The sequence below is a fragment of the Battus philenor genome, unplaced genomic scaffold (genome assembly GCF_028537555.1).
Source record: "Battus philenor isolate CCGP_79_NKW_IND1 unplaced genomic scaffold, ilBatPhil1.0.hap1 SCAF_11, whole genome shotgun sequence".
Lineage (NCBI taxonomy): Eukaryota > Metazoa > Arthropoda > Insecta > Lepidoptera > Papilionidae > Battus > Battus philenor.
Genome location: NW_027181673.1, coordinates 1718804 through 1743793, shown reverse-complemented (window position 1 = coordinate 1743793; position 24990 = coordinate 1718804). Strand labels below are relative to the sequence as shown.

The window sequence follows — 24990 nt, the reverse complement described above, 5'->3', positions numbered from 1 at the left end:
TATGAATAATAAAGGCTTATTTCGCCGTTTCAGTTCAAATATAACATAGGTGCTTTGAAGGTCATTGACAATAAATAAAATATTAGTAATACTAGTCACTATTTTACATCAGGTAGAATCGAAGTTGAGACTTTAGTAGCACAGCCAAACATCATTGGCGAATACAAAGCTCAACGAATCCTCTGGCTTGGTCACTTGGAGCGAATGGGATCGGATCGGAGCGTGAAGGTAGCGTACCTGGAAAAACCGAGGGGTCGAAGACCAGTGGGTAGACCCAGACATCGCTGAATCGATCGCGTTGAGGCAGACTTGTGCGAATTGAATGTCAACCAAGTGCAGACCATGGCGCAAGATAGAGGAAAGTGGAAGTCTCTCGCTTCGGAGGCCAAGACCCACTTTGGGTCACTGAGCTAGCGGAGTATTAGTAGTAGAATCGAAGTAAGCATGCGGCGGACGACATAGTTAAGTCAAGAAGTAGATAGATACAGATAGCGTAGGATAAATATCGTGACGATCTTTGGGGGAGATCTGGCCTTGCAGTTGGGGTCCACCGGCTGAAAAGATGAAAAAGAATCGAAGCGAACGCTTGTCTCAACTGACACTTATGACTTAGCTCAATTTAAGTTACATGCCAAACCAACCGATTTAACATTAAACTAACTTAATGATGCGTTATCTAATTACGATGTAACTTCACAATTAGATTCTGACTCTACCTTGAGACTATCAAACCACAGTTTAAAATTATTGATTATACATCTCAGTGTTCCAAAACCTGAAAATTCTTTGTATATGCGGCAAAATGAAAACAGCAAAGGGAATTAATCACAGGCCGAAATGACTCTTATTCCCATACAATTAAGAGCCCAAATATTTAGAGACGAGGAATCGGTAATATGCATGTTATTGTATAATAAAATCTCGCATTCGGTTGTGTACGTGTTCCTAGCAACGGAGTCATTACTTCCCGGGGCCGTTTTACCGCCCGGTTGTAAGGCGATCCTGGTTTATTGCCTGTTCATAAACGTGCCCGGACAGTAAAATCGGTAGCTGTGTTCTATGCCGCCTTTTCAAGTCTACGTCTTGGGCGATTATACAAAAAAAAAAAACAATTTTTCAATATCAACTTAATTTTCATTTTCAAATCAAAATAATAGTAATGATCAATAACATGTAAGCCGAAAGACATCATCAAGACTTACGCCTGTGGTGGTGAAATTAAATAAACGGATGCAATTGATAAAATCCGAATTTATTGGAGTTTATTACAGCGCGCTTGCGTGTGCGCTGATGTGCGGCCGCACCCAGAGTAAGTGAGACGCACCTATCTTTGTATAGTGGTTGTGTGAACAATAAATTAGGATTTTCTCAATTGCATCCGTTTATTTAATTCCACCATCACATTGGTGACCCGACGTGATGTGCTTTGTATTTAATGGAATCAGGCGTTACTTCGCAGAAGTCCATCCTAAGTAAGAAAAGGACCAATATTTAGCCACTTCCGCACTTGCAGTGGTAGTCGTGCAATGAAATGCATCACTCAACACGTGTTTCACCCCTCCTGAAGAGGTACCTCCCCTGAAGATGCCCCGTGGAGGGGTGAAACACGTGTTGACTGATTTGGTGGTGGCGGTTGTGTGATTCGCATTGTTTGCCGCATGCGCATTTATCAGCGGGCTGGCGGGCGGTGCATTTCATTGCACGACTACCACTGCATATGCGGAAGTGGCTAAATATTGGTCCTTTTCTTACCTGATGTGCTTTGTGTTTCTATTAAGTCGCGACTACGCCTAATTGTTACGTTCTACCTACCATCAATATTTCTTTGCGGCATTCTCCTTTGTTCTCATCTACAGCTGCGAATCGTGCCAGCTATCACTCTCTTGATTTTAATATACGGAAACATACAAACCGTGAGTGGTCAATTTGATTACCACATAATAAGTTTTACGAACAGTAATACGTAAAGTTCTTTGTATAGATGTGCATAGTTGATTTACCTACAACTACCTTACGACCCCAACACGCCTAAATGATTGGTCATGCGCTGACCGCTTCTAACGAATTCCGCCCTTGACTACGTCATGTCGTACCTGGTGGGGGATCAACCCGCGTCGCGTCCACCAGCGCGTGGTCACTTCTCTAGAATCTTTCTCCCCAAAGGTCATCTACTTATATACCAAAATCTGAACTAAGAGATGGAAACTGCCTCTCAAGAACAACGTCGCAATAGAATATCAAGTTCGACATTTGAATCTTGTTTACATTTAATCACCTAGTTGTACCTATGGAACAGGTTAATGTCCAACGGTGGACGTCGTTCATCTAAAATGATGACGATTCAGCATCTAAACCTGTAAGTACGGTATGAACAAAACTAGATCATTATAAACAATTAAAACTGACATTCCTGCTGCCGCTATCATATATTTTATCAAAATTTTTGACAAAACGTTTCTTTTTTTGTTAACGACGTCACGGATTTTGAATTTAAGACCGCAATCTATTCTATATCCAATATAGTGCTACGGCTATGTATATATATAGTGTATGGCTAAAGACCAGCGGAATTATCTGTAGTAATTAAAAATTCTATCAGGTAGCACTTTTTAGGACCATTTCACAGACAATAATTCCAATCGGATACAAATCTATATACTTAGTCTTGCCATAAATATTGTTATAAAGAAAAGCACGATTTTTTTTTTATACGTAACATTTATTCCTTTCATAGTGAGTTAGTTTAATACATCAATATATAACTATTAAAAATATACAATGTTTATTCGAAGTGGTCTCCATTGGCTGCAATACAGTCTTTTAAACGTTGAGGCCAGTTATCAATAGCAGCACGAACTCTTTCTAGAGGAAAATTCTTCACTGCCAACCGAATGGATCGTTTTAGGGACTCCAAATTATCATGGCGTTTAGAGCAAGCCTTACTCTCTAAAACTGACCATAAATCATAATCCAATGGATTTAGGTCAGGACTTGACGACGGCCAGTTTTCAGTGCTGATAAAGTCCGGAACGTTAGTTTTCAACCAAGATTGGGTGGATCGAGCTCTATGACCCGGTGCCGAGTCTTGTTGAAAGCACCATTCTTTGTTATTGAACATGGTGTTAGTTAAAGGCTTAACTACCGTCTCAAGAATGGTATTTTGATAAACTTGTGCCGACGTTTTAATACCTTTTTCACAAAAATATGGCTCAGTCACCCCTTCATAGCTAACACCCCACCAAACCATCACTGAAGTGGGATAATGCCCACGTTGTACTCTGTTTACTAATTGCGAAGCTTCTTTAGAGCTTCCAGCATAAATACGGTCATTTTGTTTATTAAAATACTGCTCAATTGTAAAAATTTTCTCATCCGTAAACAAAATTTTTTTGTGACCTCCCTTTGCGTACCGCTTAAGTAGTTGTTTGGATTTTACCACCCTATTCTTCTTTAAATTATCAGTTAAGAAGTGACCAGTACGTCTCTTATAGGCTGCAAGTCCTAAGTCATCTTTTAATATACGCGACATGGTTCTAGGAGCTATCTTCATCTCCCGAGATAAAATCTTTTGCTTACGGACAGGATTTCTTCGAATTCTTTCCCTAACTGCTTTAATCACCTTTTTCACACGAACGGTACGTGGACGGCCAGATCTTTTTCTGTCACAAACAGAGGAGGTATCATTGTACCTATCAATAGCCCGGTAAACAAACATTTGACTAATACCAAGCGGGTGGAGGGTTTTAAAAATTGCACTTTTCTCCATACCTACTTTATGTAAGGCAATCACAGCGATTCGGTTCTCTTTATCACCCCACTCCATTTTAATATAACAAAATATTTAACAATATAATGGCGCGAAAATAAGAAAACACATCAAGCAATCATATAAAAATGACAGATTCCAAATTCAAACGTAATATTTTCTTTTTTTGAATAGTAACAGTATTTATGGCCAGACTAAGTATATAAATGAATGTTTGCCTGTATGTCCTGTATAAAATAGTGAACTATCCTTTTGAACATACAATGATCTATAACAATTTGATTACGCATAATCAAAGGTCTCTTAGTTGGTATGATAAATTTTTGATAGATGGCGCTACTGTCTTTCTAATAAATTTCATATTTACATGTTGATTTAAATTGAAACAGCGTTTAACGTCCTTCCTTCTAATTTATTTTAGTTGTTGACATAGCAACGCGCACAGGGCGCTAGTCACATATAAATAAATCGACAGTGACTTTGATAGTTTATAGTACATTGACAGGGATAAACAGTATTGCCAATATTATTATCCTTTCGACCGTAGGATTGAATTATACTCGTCATAGACCGTGGAGTAAATAAAAACAACAATAAAACCACACGTCGTACAACACCTCGTACGCTCTATACTGCGCAGTCTGTGGTCTCCACACTAGAGCCTTAAATCTCCAGTCTCCATCAACAGCCATCACCAGCTCAAGTACATTACTTTGCACATTCCTTTCTCGTATATCAAATAACATCGCAATAGCGTGTGACTTGCACCAAACATATAAATCCAACATGACCAAATACATCATACAATAAAATCTCAGCTTTGTTGCATGGTAATAAAATTCACAATAAACAAGCATGGGATTTCGTTCCCCTACGCTACTTGTTTTTGTTTTTTTTTTTTTAATAACGAACCACTGATTTTCTTATCGTCGCATATCCGGCATCCGTTTGCTTGATATGCCATGACTTCCGTGAGAATGCATTCCTGTTCTTAATGAGACAAACATTTAGTCTAAAGATCTTTCTTTATGCTTTACTTTCACGAATTTTAATTAAACAATTGCCAAAGAAAGAGCGAGAGTTAAAGAGAGCGAGATAAAAATAGATATAAGAAGATTAGTCGACGAAAGTAACAAACACATTCCACTGGATTTGCAAGAAGATTTTGAAGTGACAGGCTTTATAGCGGGCAGACCAGATGACCGCTGTTGTCTTAAAGTTCTGGAATACCAGAGACAATATAGCGATATTCGAATGACGCTAATGAAAGAAGTAGATATTTAATGGAATCAGACTTTACCTCGCGGAAGTCCATCCTAAGCAAGAAAAGGACCAATATTTAGCCACTTCCGCACATGCATTGGTAGTCATGCAATAAAATGCACCGCTCGCCAGCCCGCTGATAAATGCGTATGCGGCAAACAATGCGAATCACACAACCAAGTCAAGTCACACTCTGTGTTTGGCACTAATCGGTGTAACATAACTCCTGAAGATGCCCCGTGGAGGGGTGAAACACGTGTTGAGTGATGTGCGGAAGTGGCTAAATATTGGTACTTTTCTTGCGAAAGAAGTAGAGTTTAGAAGATTTAGAGTAGATCTTCCTTCTTGCCTACTATCTTCCTGTGTAGCAACCGACCCCTGCCACTTACAAGCTGGTCAGGTAGAGCCGGGCTTATTACGCTTGTACGCAGAAGCAACTGGATGAAGGTCGCTTCCATGCCCTCCAATAGAAAATCTATATAGGAGACCCATTCAGCTATAGATAACATACGACTAAAATTATTGATAAAAGAAATTTAAATATGTATTTATATAGTTCTTTTGAAGATGGGCACTTTAAAATTTACATTAATTTCGAATATCATGCTCTTTTAATCTCCAAGGTTGAAGCAGATGCCATCCTTGTATCCTAGTTGCTAGAATTTTGATGTAAACTGTCCGTTAAACTCAATAAGACAATGATTCAATATAAATACAAGAGCATAGTCTTGCGGATTCTTCTTCATTGTGATTCAAATATAGGTTTGTCCAAAAACACACAATCGTATTATTTTACGTAGTATTATTTTTAATAAAATAGCGCTAAACATTACTGGACTACCATTAACAAAATTCAAATTGCGTATTAAAATTAAATTGAGGTAAAAGTCTTATTATTCAATTACCAAATATTGAGATGATAAGAATCCTTGGAAGTGATGTCGCCTGATTATTTTTATTTAATTTCAGATATATCCGATAAAGTGTACATGTGTAAACGTGTAATAAATTTTAGTAAAAGATGTGTTATTATGGAGTTTCTTGCTTCATCTTCACAATTATAACAACAACTTACGAAGCAGAATCAAAAATAAAATAAATGTAATATAAAGTTAAGGATCAATAAGAGTTCTGTTAGAAGTTGCAATGTTGAATGAACGAATTTTATCTTTTTTTTTTTTTAGGAACAATCGACAAAAGCACACGTCCGCACCATCCAAACGTCAAATATAGAGTGACATTTCGCCACAGTGTAAATATATCCTTACCTCGTTATACAGGTTGATTAGAAACAGGTGTAATACCTTTAAGAGGGTGAATGTTTAGCTCTTTTGTCGTTAATTAATGAATGGAACACTTCTCAATAATCATTAATATCAGAAATAATAAAGAGCCTAATGAGAGAATTAATATAAACCACAATTCATATATTAGTGATATTGATATATTCTCGTGCTCTCTTGAATCTTTTAAAAGAGAATTTTATTCGATATTATTGTATATACACTATACAATTTAAACCTCTTTGGAATATGACGGCTTACTGTAACTCGTAATTATTACTGTCTGTTCTGCAGAATGCGCTGGATTATTAATCCCTGTTTTGCAAAGTTTTTGTTTTGTTTTATTATTGCTTGACATTGATTCATTAAATGTTCTTAGTGAGATAGTAACAATTGTAACTAATTTTATTTTTTTCAAATTTGTAATTTCTTATTGCCTTTTGTTACTGTTTATCTCCAATAAAGTAAAATAAAATAAATATAGAGAAAGCATTTTCGAAATTAAGCATTTCGGTGTATTAAATTATTACTGTTTAATAATAGATCCTAGCAGACTCTACTATGCCAGAATTTATTGCCCCGTCACATATTTAGTAAAATAAATCAATGTCATATATTTCAAACTGATCGCTTTTTACAGTGTAATTTGAAATAAGTAGTAAACATAAGAATGTTTAACTTATTTGCTAGGAAAGATATTTATCTTATTATATCTTTCCTAACATATATATGTATATTAGGAAAGATATTTATATTCTCCTTATTTACTAAATTTATATATATAAAATATATATATAAAAGACAATTTCGTTCGAAATTATTGAGTACATACAATACATTTTAAACCATAATAAAAATATATAAACCATAATCTTTGATCCCTCTTATTTATGTTTTTATTTGTTTTGTCATTGTTTGACTATAAATCATTAAATGGTCTCAGTGCGATAGTTATAAGATAACAATTGTAACTAATTTTATATTTCTAAGCTTCTAAGTTTTTACTTTATTACTGCCTTTTGTTACTTTTTATCTCCAATAAAGTAAATAAATAAATATTACATTAATGTAATAGCGTCATTTTCTAATATTAAAGATAATATAAATTAAAATCAGATATGTAGATCCTAATTTTTTTTATGGTACCCGCTGTTGGGGACCTCTCGTTCCCCTATCTCGTGTGGGACAGGGACTTTTTAATTCTAGTAATTTATTCATATTTTTTATTATTATCATTCTTCTCTTTCATATATCATCTTATCTGTCGTACTGTTTCTTTCATTCTACAATTTTCCCAGTCTTTCTCTTTCATTCCATTAGCCATACATCCATCCTCAACCACTAAATTCTAGGTTTCCTTACTATTTTATTTTGCAACATTATTTATTGTTCAAATATTTAACACGTATTTTCTTTGTAATTATCATCTTATATTATACTATTTATTACACTATTTTTGGTACTACTATATTCCATTTATTTCTATATTTTAGTGTTCGTTTTATTTTTACCTATTGCATTTATTACCACCTTCCTGCAGTAGCTGAGGAAGCATTCTCTCTCCCCTTCGTCTTGCATGATGGCCGAGATATTCCTTTCTTTTATCTTTTTGCCCATCCGGCATTCGGAATCTGCGCTATAGATCCTAATTGGCTTTTTAAGACTCAAATAAAAGGGCGCAATAGATAGCAATATCCGTGGCCGGTTCAAGACAGTTCATTACACGTCAGACGAGTGTACCAACGAAACACGTGGCCGTAAAGCGAACAGCGGAAGTTGTAAATAAGAAATGATAACACACGTCTTGAATCACTCAAGCGCTCCAACATTTAGCGCGTAATGGGCTACAACTTCGCTTACATTTCAAATTAATTTATTATTATTTATTATACTACTCTATATGAATCAGCCTTGTTTTAAAATTATACATTTAAAAATCTTTTAAGTTAAACGGTTTTTTGATACCCATATTGAGGGGGTTAAGAAAAAAGATGTAATCCGCCATTTTGTATCGGCAGCCATCTTAGATTTATAATGTAATTGATTTTATTATATTGTATTGTCATCTAAATTAAATGCGTATACCAAATTGCACATCGAACTTTGGAAAGAGATAAATTGGTTTGGTAGAGCACTATCTCTGTCCCACACTACCTATGTGACGTTTTGTCAGTCGCTGTATTTCGTGAGACAGAGACAACGTTTTACGATGCCGAAATTAGCCGATTGTCTATTTTCAAAAGTCGATGTGCAATATTTATCGCCGGATACTGTACTTTATATATAAATCAAGATGAATCTTCAAATGTGGCGCAAAATTCAAAACTTGGAAACTGTTCGACCAATTGGCTATTTTTTTTATTTCGTTAAGACGTGAGTTTACACAGATAAATAATCGCATCTAAAATTGAAAAACATTTTTTTTTTCATATAGACCTTTATCGTTATCATGTCAGACAAGGGTCACTGCTGTACATACCTTCGCCTATAGATTTCCAAAAACACCAGTCTTAAGAGGTCTGCACTCAACATTTTTTATGACCTTAACAATGTGACCTATTCAATTTTTAAGTGTACTCTGACTTTTAGGTGTTTCTGTGTTTGGCACTAATCGGTGTAACATAACTCCTGAAGATGCCCCGTGGTTGAGTGAAACACGTGTTGAGTGATTTGACGGTGGCAGTTATATAATTCGCATTGTTTGCCGCATACGCATTTATCAGCGGGCTGGCGGGCGGTGCACTTTATTGCACTACTACCACTGCATGTGCGAAAGTGGCTAAATAATGGTCCTTTTCTTACTTAGGATGGACTTCCGCAAAATAACGCCTGATTCCATTAAATATAAATTATTAAGTGTACGTTCTACGCTGTATTTACCGGGCAGTGATTTCTCGGAGGTTTACAAAATATACATGATTGAATCTCTTTTCTTATGTATTTATTTACAAAATATACTTAAATTAAACAAACCTAAATAAATTACCAGAAATTATCCTTCAGGTTAAGTAGAATGTCCGCATTTCCTACTCTCGACGTAGCAATTTTATTTTTTTTACGTTTCCCCATTTAAAAGCACTTTATAAAGCACGTGTACGTGGAGTTGTAAATACGCATCCGGCACTAAGTGAAGCCGTCGCTTTAAATATGATACGTACAATAAAACAAAATACAGTCACAACGGAGTGCTTTGCGAATTGTATTTAGCTAATTAAAACTTGCGTGCAATAAATTGCATTTCAAATTTAGACGCATATGCGATGTTTAATGGCAAAATAATTAATATATTATTAATTTAATAAGTACTTTATATGTCTAAGTGTACGTGTATATAATAATTTTAACAAAATACGGCTTTCGGCCACAGTACACTAATAAATATATATTATAACTATCCCGCAAACGTTGTTTTGCAAAAAAAAATTAAAGTTTTTAATTAACAAATGTAAGATAAGGGTTGATCGTAGAGGGGTGAAGATTTAAGTTTGTATGTATTTTTGTATGCTGTATCATAATAAAATAAAAACCAAAAAAATTGTCTAAAAATTAAAAATAAAATTTAGGGGTGGACCACCCTTATCACTTAGGGGTATGGAAAATAGATAGTAGCCGATTCTCAGACATACTGAATACGCTTGTAAAATTTGGTAAAAATCGGTCAAGCCGTTTCGGAGGAGTTCAAGTTCGAACACCGTGACACGAGAATTTTATATATTAGATAATATCATTCAAGTGTTTTACTTAGAATATGAGAAAGTTATTTTGTTGACTCAATTACATTTTTGCTCCTGAGTCTTCAATCCTCGAGCCCTGTGACTGACTATGCTGTTATATCCTCACAAGCTTAACAGCGTGGACTTAAACAGAAAAAAAACTCATTTATTTAAAAAGACCAGCTATTGAGTTTCAGGCCGGCACTTCTCAGCAGATCAACAATTCGAGCCGATGATTAACTCACGGTCTAACTACACCGACCTAGTTTAGAACTTTAAAAATAATTAAAAGTAAGAAAAGGACCAATATTTAGCCACTTCCGCACATGCAGTGGTAGTCGTGCAACAAAGTGCACCCCCCGCCAGCCCGCTAATAAATGCGTATGCGGCAAACAATGCGAATTACACAACTGCCACCGTCAAATCACTCAACACGTGTTTCATCCCTCAACGGGGCATCTTCAGGAGTTATGTTACACCGATTAGTGCCAAACACAGACTGAGCTCACTCTGTCCTTTTCTTACTTAGGATGGACTTCCGCAAGGTAACGCCTGATTCCATTAAATATTTAAAAATAATTGAAAATTCAAAAGTGCAAATGCTTACAATACCCGGCGATAAATATTGCACATCGAACTTTGGAAAGAGACAATCGGCTAATTTTGGCTTCGTAGAGCGTTATCTCTGTCGTACGACTAACAAAACGTCACATAGGTAGTGTGGGACAGAGATAGTGTGAAATTAGTAGATTGTCTCTTATCGATATGGTGTTATACCGGAATTTTAGAGGATAAAACAGATTTCTTTGACACCTTTTTTTAAAACTCTGCAAACATTTTTGCACATTGTTATAGTTCAGACGGAATTATTATTGTTGCAATTTATATATACCTCGTGCTAAAGGAAGGAGATCGCGGAATTCGCTTAGCTTATACCTCGATAACGTAACTTAATTGAAGGCTCGATCAGAAACCTCGACTCAGGTTACACGCCTTGCAATATTATCAGATTGAGAGGCCAACGGCGCATTGTACCTCAGTTTAGATGTGTAGAGGAACGTTCTACGTTGCGCTTGCCGTTCTGTCTTCACTCTAGAACCTGAAGGCTCCAGCGGCCATCTGTTCTGCACTATGTGACTTACCACCTACCACTTCAAATTGCCTTTCATTGGTATCTCCTCATCTCTTTATGTTTATAGCACTCTCCGTGTCTCATCGAGTAATTACGAGCAACTTTGTGCTTTTCAATAAGGCCTTGATACTTAATGATCACAAAGCTATGTTTTTGTGTGCTATTATTAGATTAAAATCAATGATACCTGAAATTAATGACCATGTTTCACTGCCGTAAGATATCTGAATTATTGAGAAGCTTTATTCAAATCTAATATCTATCAAGTTAAGCTTTTCTGAAATTTTTATTACGTACAACAGTGGTCACTAATAATGATCTAATGTGAATAAAATAAAATGTACAGAAATAACGTTAATGATATATTAATTGAAAGAAACAGAAATAATGATAATGATCTTTTAATGATTCACATGAGGGCTAAAATGAATGGGCGGATTTGAATTGCGAATGGTAACAGATAGTCGTGGCGCGTGCTATCACGACGCCTGATTGGCCGACACGTCGCGGACACGCTGTCAGCTCGTCAATTCATATCTAAGGCTTCTGTTACACAAGCGTCTGACGAAATAAATTACGAAAAAATTTATGAAAAAAAAATCAATTTATTATTGGTTAGAGATACAAGTGATTTCTATACAATAACTATAAATAGATTTTTGCACTTCACAAACAACAGGGCGTTAAGAACTGTAATGGAGTGAAAACTAAAATAATATAAGACAAGTCTAGCAATGTATTAAAAAGTTCAAATCCTAACAAATCTGTGATATCAAAAAATAAAGATAAAGATTGAAAAATAAAAATGTACCTAGCCATCTAAGAGTAAAAAGATGAGGATAGGAAGGCGATGAAAGCAAGAAGAAGTGAAAGAATAAAAATTGCAAGATATTGTGAAGGATAAAAGGTAAGAATAAAAGAAGTTGAGAAGTATGAAAGTGAATGTCGAATAAAGATAAAACTTTGAAAAAATTATGTGTAAATAAAGTCCCTGTCCCAAACTGCATAGGGGGTACGATACTCGCAACAGCTGGGGCCATAAAAAAATGGAGTAAAACCACATACGACTTTGTTAAGACGGCGGCCGCTTTCAACTAGTCCTAATAGAAATCTTTGTGATAGTATATGTCTAGGCAGTGCGCTACTAACGTTTTTTACATATAACTATTGCAACGCGCAGGCTTCCCCCAAAGATATCTATGAGGGGATTTACCATAATCGCCACGCTTGTTTGGCGATCGCAGAGTAATATGATACGCAGAGGAAGCTGCTACCCATCATCTTGAATTTTTTATCAGCGTTGGCAATCCTATGTAAATAAAGAAAAAATGTGAATATGTAAGAATGAATCCCAGGAATCGAATCCGGGAATTACGTTCGCAAGTCTCAATCCTCTACGGCTAAGCTACTACTGTTCCTATACTAGGCTCCATTGCTTATATATATATATATATATATTTATATATATATATATACCGATATTTAACAACAAAATATAATAATATTTTTAAAAATAATCTCTATGAAAGCAAACGCTACAGTATTAAATGTCCAAAATCAATGCCAGTAATAACAATTAATTAGAGAAGACATATAAAAAATAAATCAAAATAAGAATTTAATTGAACATGCCAACAATAAGAATGTCCACGATATGACTACTAAATTCTAAATGCCTTGATACTTTTTATAACCTATTAAAACTCAGAGGATAATAAGAAAAAAACAGAATAATACGATGGAACGTAAAGAAGAAAAACACAGGCGTGTATCATAAAAAAAATAAGTAGCTAACTGTGTCCATGAACAAGGTTACAAAGCAATCCATTATAGCAAAATATAACACTGCGAAGCCTTACCGGTTAAAAAGAAATCCATTATAGTTACAACGAAATACAATGCTGCTATTTTTATATAAAATTGTTGTTTGATATGATCAAATCAGTGAAAACCTTGTATACGCATTGATTTTGGCCTTATAAATTAATATAAATATATAGGATGATAGTTTATCAGTGTAAAAGCTTCTAGAGGGAAAAATGTGTACATAATTAATCAAAAAACTCAGATTTTACAAATATATTCAATCACGTTGTACAAAGTAATCACGCTAAAGTATGTTATAATAATTAATATTTTCTATTTAAATGCGACAAATCAATGACTTCTGGCATTATGAAATCTGCAGTGACAAATAAATAATAATTAATTTTAATATGTGATAAATAAATTTTATTGAAGCTTTTTGTTGCTTTATTATCATTATATTAATTATTATTAAAACCATTGGTTTATAGATAGGCTGTAACACATGTAACATAAGGTATAAATTCAACACTTAAAAGTTTTATTTATATCAGAATGCATAAAAATAATTAAAGCAGAAAATTATCGCCAGTCTGTAAGCGCCCTAACACACGGCTGTCGAATGCGTTTCTTCCGTGAAATACGGGTATTGACGATATAATTAAATTATTCATTATCCATCGCGCGCTCGCACGCTGTCCACAGTGCACCCGGTGCTCGGGGACGCGCATTCGTGAGCATTTAACTCTATTATTCATTACTATATTAAATATTTAAAATAGCTTATTACAGGTTTTATTTTTAAGCTCATATCTATTTATTTATTTGTATAAACGCTTCTTTAATTAACGAAAGGTTATTGTTAAACAAAAAAAATTGTAAGAAGATAATCAAAGTTTTTGTCATACAGTACTTACATGGAAATGTTTTTGACTAGCGATGAGGAAAATAGAATTAAATCTTAATCATTACCCGGTTGTGCGCAGTATTTTGTATTTCAAAATGTGAACTGAATGAGTAATCTACGTAGGTTACTAAGATATAAAAATACATTTAAAAAACTTTTAAGTTAAACGGTTTTTTGATACCCATATTGTGGTGGTTGTGGAAAAATATGTACCTAGTCCGCCATATTCGAACGGCGTCCATCTTGAATTTTAAATTTTGACATCATCATCTTGTTTTACTAGTGTAGCCCTTTCATTTGATACCCATATTGAGGATAAAGGAATTACATATTGAGGGAAAAAGGAAATATACGTAATCCGCCATTTTGTATCGGCGGCCATCTTAGATTTATAATGTTATTGATTTTATTATACTGTATTGTCATCTAAATTAAATGTGTGTACCAAATTTCAGATCAATCTGACAACGGGGAGGTGCTTAAATTTCAATTTCTAATTTTGATCCAAATAAATTCCGTACGGGTCGAACTAAATAAAACCGTTTAGTAAAAACCTTGGGAAACTATTTTGGCTGGGCGGAATTTTATTTCTAAATATAAACTGGACAACTTTTATTTTATCCTTTTTCAGTGAAGCATTTGACCTCTGTATCGCCTGATCCTAACCGATGACGAAGTCTATGATACTACATGTTTGTCTAGAAGAAACCTATTCATTCTTGTCTTGAAGATTCCTAAGTTATAGTTGTCTGAAAACAATGACACCGACAGGTTCCACTTCTTGTCTGTCCGCACTGTAAAAGTATTAGTAAAACGCATAGTGCGGGTGGAAGGAATTTCAACTGTGTACTAAACCACACAAGTTACTAATAAAAATACTTCTAGAAGAGATAGTCAAAGGACGTCGTGCGAAAGTGAACGACCAGTCTTGTACCGGTTTGTTTTATTTATTTATAAATGGCCTGCGCTATTGGCGATATCTTGTACCCCTGTCTTGTTTTGGAACAAAGTTTATCCACGTACCGGCTTAGTGCTGCACAGAATTTTGGAATACAAAGTATAAGCTAAACAGCTATATAACTCAAGTTAATATTAAGAAAACAAAACGGGAGCAAAATAATAAACTTTGCCGAGATGTGGATTGCGAGAGATATTAATGATATAGATAATCGAAGTAACAAAACCGGTTGACCCGGATAATTCATTAGCGTTGTACAACCGGTATCCGGCCACAAATATTGGAACTATTACGTACCGGGCCGCCCGCCCAATCATTGCCGCCTACCGTTATTGTTTTATGGGATTTTCAATCGACACTAAAATTGGTTGGGAAACCTTATCGACGGCAGCAGGTAGTGAAAATTAATACCTGTGCCTTCATTTCTATGGACAGTTTTAATTGCTTTTCGACTGGCTATTATCTCCTACAATTTTTTTTTCAGACCTATGTAGATCATCACATTAGCGAAACAGACTCCTTATTTTTTAGGTTATTCAATTTTATCTATAGATAAACAAACATATCTGACATAGTCTAGCGGATTGGCAAATCAAAATGGTAGTGGGCAAGATCGCCGGAGATTTTACATTCTAAAGTGAAGACCAGACGAGCAAGCGCAACGTTGATGTCCACCCACGAGATGGACACAGGTAGACAAGATCTTGTTCCTATGGTAATCTCTCTATGTTTAAGTTAGACAGACCATCTTGTTATGGTCATCGGAATATGCAATATACTTCGCTTCTTACCGGTTCTGTTGTGAATCTATTGGTTAAGCCTATATCAATCAATGGACGTTCTTTTTTTTAAATTTTAATTTACTTATTTAATAAAAAAAGTATATACGTCGCTAAACTGTACACATAGTTTTTGTCGAAAATAGGCGGTCTTATAAACTGTTATTATAAGAACTAACATATTATTTTGTATAATAATAAATTGCAATTATTTAATAAATAAAAAATTTAATTTAATTACATCTATACTTTGTTAAAATAGTGTCTTTAAGTGTGTCGTTTAGATTTCTATCGCTAACGTGATTGGTGACATAACATAAGAAATCTATTTTGTTTTGTGTTTTATGTTATTTATTTACTCAATGATGTAGCATTATTTTCTATTTACTTTAAACTAGACCTATTTTTATTATTTTTATAATTAAAATTCTGATGATAATTAAGATAATAAGATGGATCACAGTTGTATCACAAATATGGGAAGCTTCCAGAAATAAAAACAATTTGTTATTTAAATATCAATACGGTTAAATATCTTCGAGTACTTTCCGCGTCATTTCTTACGGAAGTTACTTATATGTATTACTTATACTTTCGTTGTTTAACCTGTTTGGTCATATATTTATGTCTTATGGGTTCCTTAAATTTGTTTTGTTTTATTCAATATACGACATCGACGGCAAAACTGATGATTAAAATAATTAAAGTGCGTTAAAATTATATCTCTATGATTATATAGTTTTTCTTAGTTATTTTACGTAACTGTTATTTTAACTTATTATTATATTTAACAAATTTTATTATAGTATTGAAAAGTTTAGTTTTAGTTTATCGTAATGTTAGGATTGTTTGTTTGGTCATTTACATGATTGATATCATAATGTAAACATGAGAAAAAATATTGTTAAAATTCATTTAAAACTGCAGCTGTTGAGTTTCTGGCCTGCTCTTCTCAAAAGATCAACGTCTCGAGCTGGTGGTAGCTTACTACTTATATTATTAAAATAACTGTCGATTCAAAAGCGCATGTAAAAGTGTACTTGAATAAAGATATTTTTAATTTTGAATTATAAATTCTGATGTTTGAATTTTGATCTCTTTTTTTTGTATCTTCTGTTTTTAAAAAAAAAACTTACCGCTTGTATGAAGAAGTCCTTGTGAAGCACACTGACGATACCGAAGTTGGTGAACTTGAAGACTCGATCCATGATCCACATGAGGTTGGAGAGCACGCCGGACCTCGGGTTCCAGGCGGCCATGAGGACGGGCACGTCGGCCGTGCTCTGGTGGTTTGCCAGGACCAGCGTACGACGACCGCTGCAGGCAGCTGGCTCGTCTCCACTCTCCAGAACTGCGGACGAAGTATCCTCTTTTAAACCTGATTCCACACAAATTGCCTACCAATCTAGAGGACTTTGTACATGTTGTGTAATAAATTTGATTTACAACAGTTAGGCTCTGTGTTGTTTTCTAAATAAATCAAAGTACATGTGTGCAAGCTAAAGAATAAAATAATGAAAATAATAAATGTAATATTGTTGAACTCTGGAGTAAAGGCGAAGGAATGAGAGATATTGGGAAGGAAATTATAGGAAAGAATGAAAAACAAACAACGAAAGATGACTCTAGAATAAAACAAGTTACGTGAAAAACTTGTTATGTAAATAGAACCTGACGAAGGCACTATCTGCCCATCCTAGGAGTTAAACGAATAGCTCCAAAAACGAACAATAAAAAAATAAAAAATTAAATATGAGTGTAATATAAAAAATAATAAAAAACCTTGTTCATCAATCAAATTATAACAAAACATCTTGTAACTGTTTATCTTCTGTTCATTGACCAATTAATAAAAATTACATAAAACATAAGCTGTTTCTTAAACGATTCTTCTTTAGTAACTACAAAATAAAATACATGGATCTATCCTCTAGCCTTTGAAGGTGAAACTGAACACTAATGATACATCTAACCCTCTCTCTGACCTGCTGAAGGATTTATCCTTATTAAGAATGGACATCAGGTTATTTCTGTAACGGACTTGTAAAGAAGAATGGTATTAAAAAGATTAAGTTATTTTTTTGGACCGGACGGTCTATCACAGCTGCCAAAATGGCTTTTGTAGATTCCACGAATTAAGGCAGGGCGTAAAGGACGCCTAGCCTAACACTTTATTTAAGGTAACAAAACTCGAAGGCTTCGATTCGGGCCGCTACGTACTATTTACTTTTCTTTAGGCGGCCGCTGATCTCTTAAATAACTTCAACGGATGATGTGATTGAGTCTAGACTCAAAGGCTCCCATGGAGGGGTGCGAGAGAACCGAACCTCGACTTGGTCGGTTAATATTGTCTGGCTGACAACTTAGCGCTGAGCGAAGTGGCGGAAGTAACTCCAGCAACGCTTCTATCTAATACGATAGGGTGGTATCCCCTGTTATAAAAAAACCAAACTTGTTTCCGCCAAAATCGTTTGGTTTACGAAATTCAATGTTATTTTGTTTATTGCACGACTATTGCTATATAGCGGAAGTAGCTATATATTAGTCTTTTTCTTACTTAGGATGGATTTCCGCAAGATAACGCCTGAATCTATTAAATATTTAAGATCAGCATGCGTAGCTGAACAGGCGCGTTTATATGCGCATTTTTATAATAGATTCAGGCGTTACTTTGCGGAAGTCCACTCACTCAGTTTTTGGCACTAATCTGTGTAACATTACTTCTGAGGATGCCCGTGGACGGGTGAAACAGGTGTTGAGTGACTTAACGGTGGTAGTTGTACAATTCGCATTGTTTGCCGCATACGCATTTATCAGCGGACTGGCGGGCGGTGCACTTTATTGCACGACTACTTCTACATAGCGGAAGTAGCTGTATATTAGTCCTTTTCTTACTAAAATTTAGTCAAATAATCGTCTGGTTGAAGCATTGCAAAGCCTCTCTGAGCTTGGGTTATCGAACCCAGCCGCTTTACCCAGCACCCCCGCAAGATGAATCAATTGAATTCTTGAATAGAATTAGGTTTTTTAATGGAAGAGTAGTTTGGCGGTGGCGGTTGTGTGATTCGCATTGTTTGCCGCATACGCATTTATCAGCGGGCTGGCGGGCGGTGCATTTCATTGCACGACTACCACTGCATGTGCGGAAGTGGCTAAATATTGGTCCTTTTCTTCCTTAGAATTACGTTGCTCAATATTATCTCGCGGTGATTTCCAAGAAGTAAAGTGAAAGATAAATTTCCCCTAGAGTACGATGTCTGGAAGATATGCAGTACAATGTACAATTTTACAATATGTAGTAAACAACATTACCGATACGGGTATTCGCTGAAGGATCTGAAGGATTCAGGTCCATTCAGATGCATCGAAAACTGTTAGAGTAATAGGGCGACCATAAGTTTTTTCCTTTTTGTAGGACAACGAAATAAAACGGGAGCCCCTAAATTAAACCTTTTTATGGAAAATTATACAAGAAAAATAAGAAATCTACAATATTTGGGCTGCATGATGAGAAAATCAAAACAGTGCAGTGCTACTTATCTTACACTAAGATTCACTGTAAGCAGTGTTGGTAGGTGATGAAAATTCTAGCACAAAAACTTACTCCAGTGGTTTGAAAAGAGCACCCCTTCGATCTTCAGAGCCGCAATGTCTAAAATTAAGAATGTTCTAATGGTCGCATTCTTTCGTAAGAAGATGAATGGATAGCACTTTAAATAAAAGAATGAAAAAATATCGTAATTTCAAATTAAATATTTTTGTTTTTTGTTATTATTTTTTTATAAAAATATTTCATATCGTTTGTAAACCTCTACTGACTACTTTACCAGAGTCCGAATATGTAATAATAATTTCAATTTTTATTTTACGAGTATTCAATTTTATTTACATTTTTTTATTGTAAAACCGGTATAATGAGATTAAGTTCTAAATTATCTTTGAGATAAAATATTACAATAATGTTGTTTGATTGATATATATTTTACCGTGTTTTATTATTAATATTAAAATAGTTGATACATAAATTTAAATAATTTTTAATTTATTTTAATTCTTGTTTTCGGCTAGTAGCGAAGACCACGGATCGGGACATACAGTAAAGGAAGTCTACTAACAAGGTAGACAGAAGGTCAGAAGAGGCTGAATACAGGCCTCTACCAGCTGGTCTTTATGGAAACTTATCTGAGAAGTCTATGTCCAGGTCCTGAACGTCTTATGTATAAAATGACAATGCTGATGATACTGCATAAAAATAAAATTTGAAGAGGAATAAAATACATAGTTTAAATATTCAATATTACATTACTATTTTTTCTATTAGAAAATTTAATAAATAAACCCATGTCTTCATAGATCTATGTCTGCTTTTAATTACTAGATCTCTGTTATTATGTCGCGTTATACGGGTGTCGGTGAATAATCACCCGTGCATGTGTTTCTTCCTTTTTCAACGGCGAAGAATATTAAAGCCAGTAGTGATATATTTACATATATACACAAACTATTTACAATTTTGGTTCAAATTTGATGGCAGGGATTATCACATTAATGGCGTCCAACTTCAAATCGACGTTCGAATTTCAAATCAAACGCCCAAGTATAATTTAACCCAAAAAATTATTGTGTCGGTAGTGGCCAGTATTACAGAGAATTTTCACGTGAATGCTTCTATAGGCGCCAATTACAGACAGTCCGCGCAGTCAACTTAAATCGTTGCCACCGCATTGTGGACCCGGGAGAGTATTGTTTGTATTGCTCGCGTAAATACGAAGTTCAGTGAAATATTTATTTGCGTCGCGACCGGCCGGGGACTTCCCCTCCGTCTCCCCCACCAGGGCCTCTCAACCACGCCGCCCCTGTTTGCCGAACGTGACATGTTCCACGGGGATGGGTTCTGGAATGTCTTTTGAGTCTCAAAAAGGTACCGAACGGAAAAGCGTTCGCAATTTGCCGCGTTTCTAAACTGATCAACTTGACTATGTATAAAGGATGATTGCTTATACGTGTAAACTCATTTCAGCTCATTTGATGTCGATTAACATATGGTCACCATACAAAAAACAAATCAAAGGTATTGGAAGTAATAAATAACATAATGTTACTATAGTAACAAAAAGCCTTAACAAAATTCGGATAACTCTCATTTAAGTTTTAGTCTGTCTTTCAAAACAAATCACTTATACCTCATGATTGGAAAAAGGTGTGAAATTTTTAAGGCTTCTTGGTGACAAATGATCATTTACCCCTCTACGGCTTTAATACATAACCGAACACTATATATATAATGAAGATCTTACCTTATCTTTTACTTCTAAGTTGTTTATTTTTAATTCAGTTTTAATCAGTCTTGTTTCACTTAAGTATGTTTGAAGTCCAAGGCACTAGGACCCCTTCTTTTAGGTTTAAGAAGGGGTATTCATTTATCAGTATTATTTAATATAAATATAGTTTATGAATGACAATAGTTTTTACTTGTATAAATCTAGCAAAGAAAGCCCATTTTATAAAAATAAATATAAAATTTGGCTCCACTAAAATAACATATTTCAACTTAAAATATTTCAAATCTGCGTTTTAATCATAGAAAGATATTACAGCATTAGTGAAGCCATCTGGTAGAATATCCCAATATAAGAAAAAATGTCATGTCCAACATTGTATATAATAAAATACCACTGCATGTAAGGCAACTAACACAAAGGATATTTTTACATAATTTAAGGATATGGTTAGTAAATAAATCCTACTATACTGTTAAGGATTTTTAGATGATGTTGAATATAATAAATACGTAATGTAAGTTAGTAGTTATAAGTAGAATTGTTTTAAAACAGGTATAATACTTAGTTACTTTTGCATGCCGATACTGGCTAAACATGTGGTACTTATATTTATAAAATTGTAACAACCCTTTAACCGTGTTTATGCAAGTATAAAATATTTCATATTTCATTTCATAATAAACTCAGCCGACTTTTTTATTATTACAAAAAAATCTTTTACATTATGGTAGTATTTTCCAGTCTTTGTTCGAAAGTCCCTAGACATTGTAATGAAAGCTTATATATTATCTTTCAACTAACTATATAAACTTGGTTTCAGGACGCCTTTAGATATTATAAAATCTTACAATTGAATCATTTCAAGTTTTTTTGTGATAACTTTGACAAATTTTCTTATTACATTAATAACAGAAAATTCTTTTCTTCGTAACATATCCCAGCACCATGTTGTGGAAGATTTGGCATTGAAAGTCTTAATTATTAGGGGCAACGGAAAGTAATATCATTTCTGTTGCATATTTTACAGGAAAACCAATTGATTTTTACCGCTCTGGCATTGATTTGCATACTAGATGGCAAAAGGTCGAATGAGCTCACTCAGTGTTTGGCAATAATCGGTGTAACATTACTCCTGAGGATGCCCCGTGGAGGGGTGAAACACGTATTGAGTGATTTAACGGTGGTAGTTGTATTTCGCATTGTTTACCGCACGCATATTTATCAGCGGGTTGGCGGGCTGTGCACTTTATTGCACGACTACTGCTACATAGCGGAAGTAGCTATATATTAGCCCTTTTCTTAATTAGGATGGACTTTATTATTATTATATTAGATATATAATGTATATATTATTAGTGAATGAAATTGAAGATGACTGCTTTTAAGGTTAAATTTTTATTTGTCGATTTAAACGCGTTGTAAACTCAGGCAATTGTTGAAAATTTATTATTGCGAAGTTGACACGTTTTTGTATAAACACTTGATAGTTTAATTATTGAGGATGGACTTTGTAAATCTTGTAAGTGGGTGTAAATAATGTCACACTGATGACACAAAGGAGATAGACGTTTGGCGAATCGCACGTGGTGTTGCTATTATATGTATAGCTCTTTTGTATCGAGGAGCATCCGAAAATCGTGTGTCGATAGCTTTTTATTTCTTCATATTTTGCATCTTAAAAGGTTGTTATTAATGAAGATAAATATATTATTAATTAGAAACAATTTTTTTAAATGTAATCAATCATGTGTCAATCAGTCAAATCATGTGACAATCAGTCGCTTTCTTAAGTTTACATTACTTAAGAAAGCGACTTTACTTTCCGGCCCCCCTAATACTTTGAAAGTAATCGTGAACGATCTACGTTAGAACGTACATCTCTATGTTTTCTACGTTGGATGACCTAAAACCACTCAAGCTAAGGCTCTCAATCGGAACAGTTCCGCCCTCTAATGAATACTATATGCAATAATAATTAAAACACGGACTCACATATATATAAATAACTTAAAAAATACAATAAAATATAATAATTGTAAATATTTCATCATTAGAGATACAAAAGTATATATTTAAACATGACAACACGAATCCCCGGGGTGGCAACATTGCCTGTCAAAACAAGAAAGCGCGGTAAAAGAAAACTCTGCATTAAATCCCTTTATTAGGTCGTAATAAGACCACGAAGGGGGGGAGACGCGAGGGGAGCCTGCAGGAAGCCAAGGAAACGATTGTAATAAATTTTAAGATGAAAGACCAAACGGAAATTGAATATTTACCATTAAATAAATTCTTCAAACGTATAAGAAAATAGGCTAGTATGATCTAAGATTGCACATTATTGTTATGTGACGATTTTGTTATTTGTACTGTTCGTCTGTTTTCATATTTTCTTTCCTAGTGAAAAATGAAAGAAGAAAACAATGAAAAATCAACCTACGCCTATAAAATAACATTTAAAAAATACAAAATAAATAAACAGAATTAAACATAATGCATTATCATTATTAGTAATATCGCACTGTGTTACAATATTTTTTCATTCATCCATGACAGCTGATACGCTCTACAAGATAAAGCCTTCGTCAAAATGGCCGATACTTGATTATTACTTCGTAATATTTTTTTACAAAATTCTAATTACATCACTTAACAGTAATTAAGACATATTTATATCTAAGTTTTTGAATAAAAAGAATAATATGTATATATTTCCTAGAATATACGAAACTAACCGGATGAAAATAATAGTCAAGATTGCTCGAAGAAAGTGTATTCATATATGTATTTTATTATTTACAATTTACACGAACCTAACGCAACGGCAGCGACCACATCACTGATGGCGTTGGAATTCAAATCGGCGTTCGAAACGTTCGACATTCAAAACGCCCAAGAATTATTTTACTTAAAAGTATTTTGGTCATAGTGGCCAGTAACATGGAAAGTGTATTTAAATGAATCTTGTATTTAATATAATTACAATAAATTCTCTATATTCACGGGGTATGTTCCATAAATATGCTGCAGATACATAAACCGTGAATATGGAATGGTAGTTTAAAAGGGATTATAGGAGATACGTTCGTAGGTGACAAAACACAAAAAAAAATATATAAAAAGTCAATTTAGTTAAAGCTTTTGGACATTTTAATTAATGATCTCAAAACTTAAACAATGGCTTGATGAATTTCGTAATGGTCTCTCGCTTGGCAGTTTTTAAAAGTTCCTTCAATTCAGACCGACACGCGGCAGTCGCATTTGCAATTCGCCTCTTGAAAATAAGACTTCGTTCCATAGACGGATCAACGTTGTAATAAGATCTATTTTATTTTTTCATCTGACGACATTTACAAAGGATATTGGGTTGGCTATTGGCTATGGCTATTGAAATCCTTCTATTATTATTTATGTACTTATTCGCATTTTTTTTAATCCGCGAATAGTTAAAACGCGAACGAAGAAAGCGCTAATAAGGAGCATTTACCATACTTCATAGAAATACGAAAGAAATAAGTGCACGGTATGTTTTCATCATCATTTAAACCATGGATGCACAGACCGCGGCCCGCCGGTCGAATACTGGTGGCCAGCCGACAGCAAAAATAATACACTCTTACATTCGAAAAAATATTGAATTCTATTCCAGAATAAAACCAAAAAAATTTAATTACCTATACTTCTGGCGGCCGGCCCGCCATCAGTTCATGATTTGCCCGAGTGGCCCCTAGTTTTAATAAATCTGTGCAACCATGATTAAAACCGTAAGATGTCCACTGCTAAACAAATGCTTTCTAGAAAATTCCAATAGGATCAAATAACAGAGGTCTAAAACCAGTGACTTTAACAAGATCGTCTATCCACATTAGAGTTGGACATTCCACGCTGCGCTTGAGATCAACCGTCTCTTTTGCGCGCTATGTATCCTGTAAGCTGCCACTTGTTTTCATTCCGCTGGGCCATATCATTTACTTTCGCTCATTGACTTATCTCTTCGTTAGTGATTTGATGAACGACGTATGCTTGTATAAAATAATCTAAAAACAGTACAATCGACACGTATATATTCTTAGTAATTAGTCCAGTGCATAAAAAATTGTA

At 34.5% G+C, this 24990-nt stretch overlaps 1 protein-coding gene across 1 annotated transcript in view; it reads right to left on the bottom strand.

Annotated features, from left to right (window-relative positions):
* LOC137931318 (acyl-CoA:lysophosphatidylglycerol acyltransferase 1-like) overlaps positions 1-24990 on the bottom strand; it is a 430599-nt gene that overhangs the window by 209125 nt on the left and 196484 nt on the right. The window contains exon 2 of the mRNA XM_068774783.1: positions 16744-16958. Coding sequence (XP_068630884.1) covers positions 16744-16958 — 215 coding nt within the window. The remainder of the gene's footprint in view (positions 1-16743; positions 16959-24990) is intronic.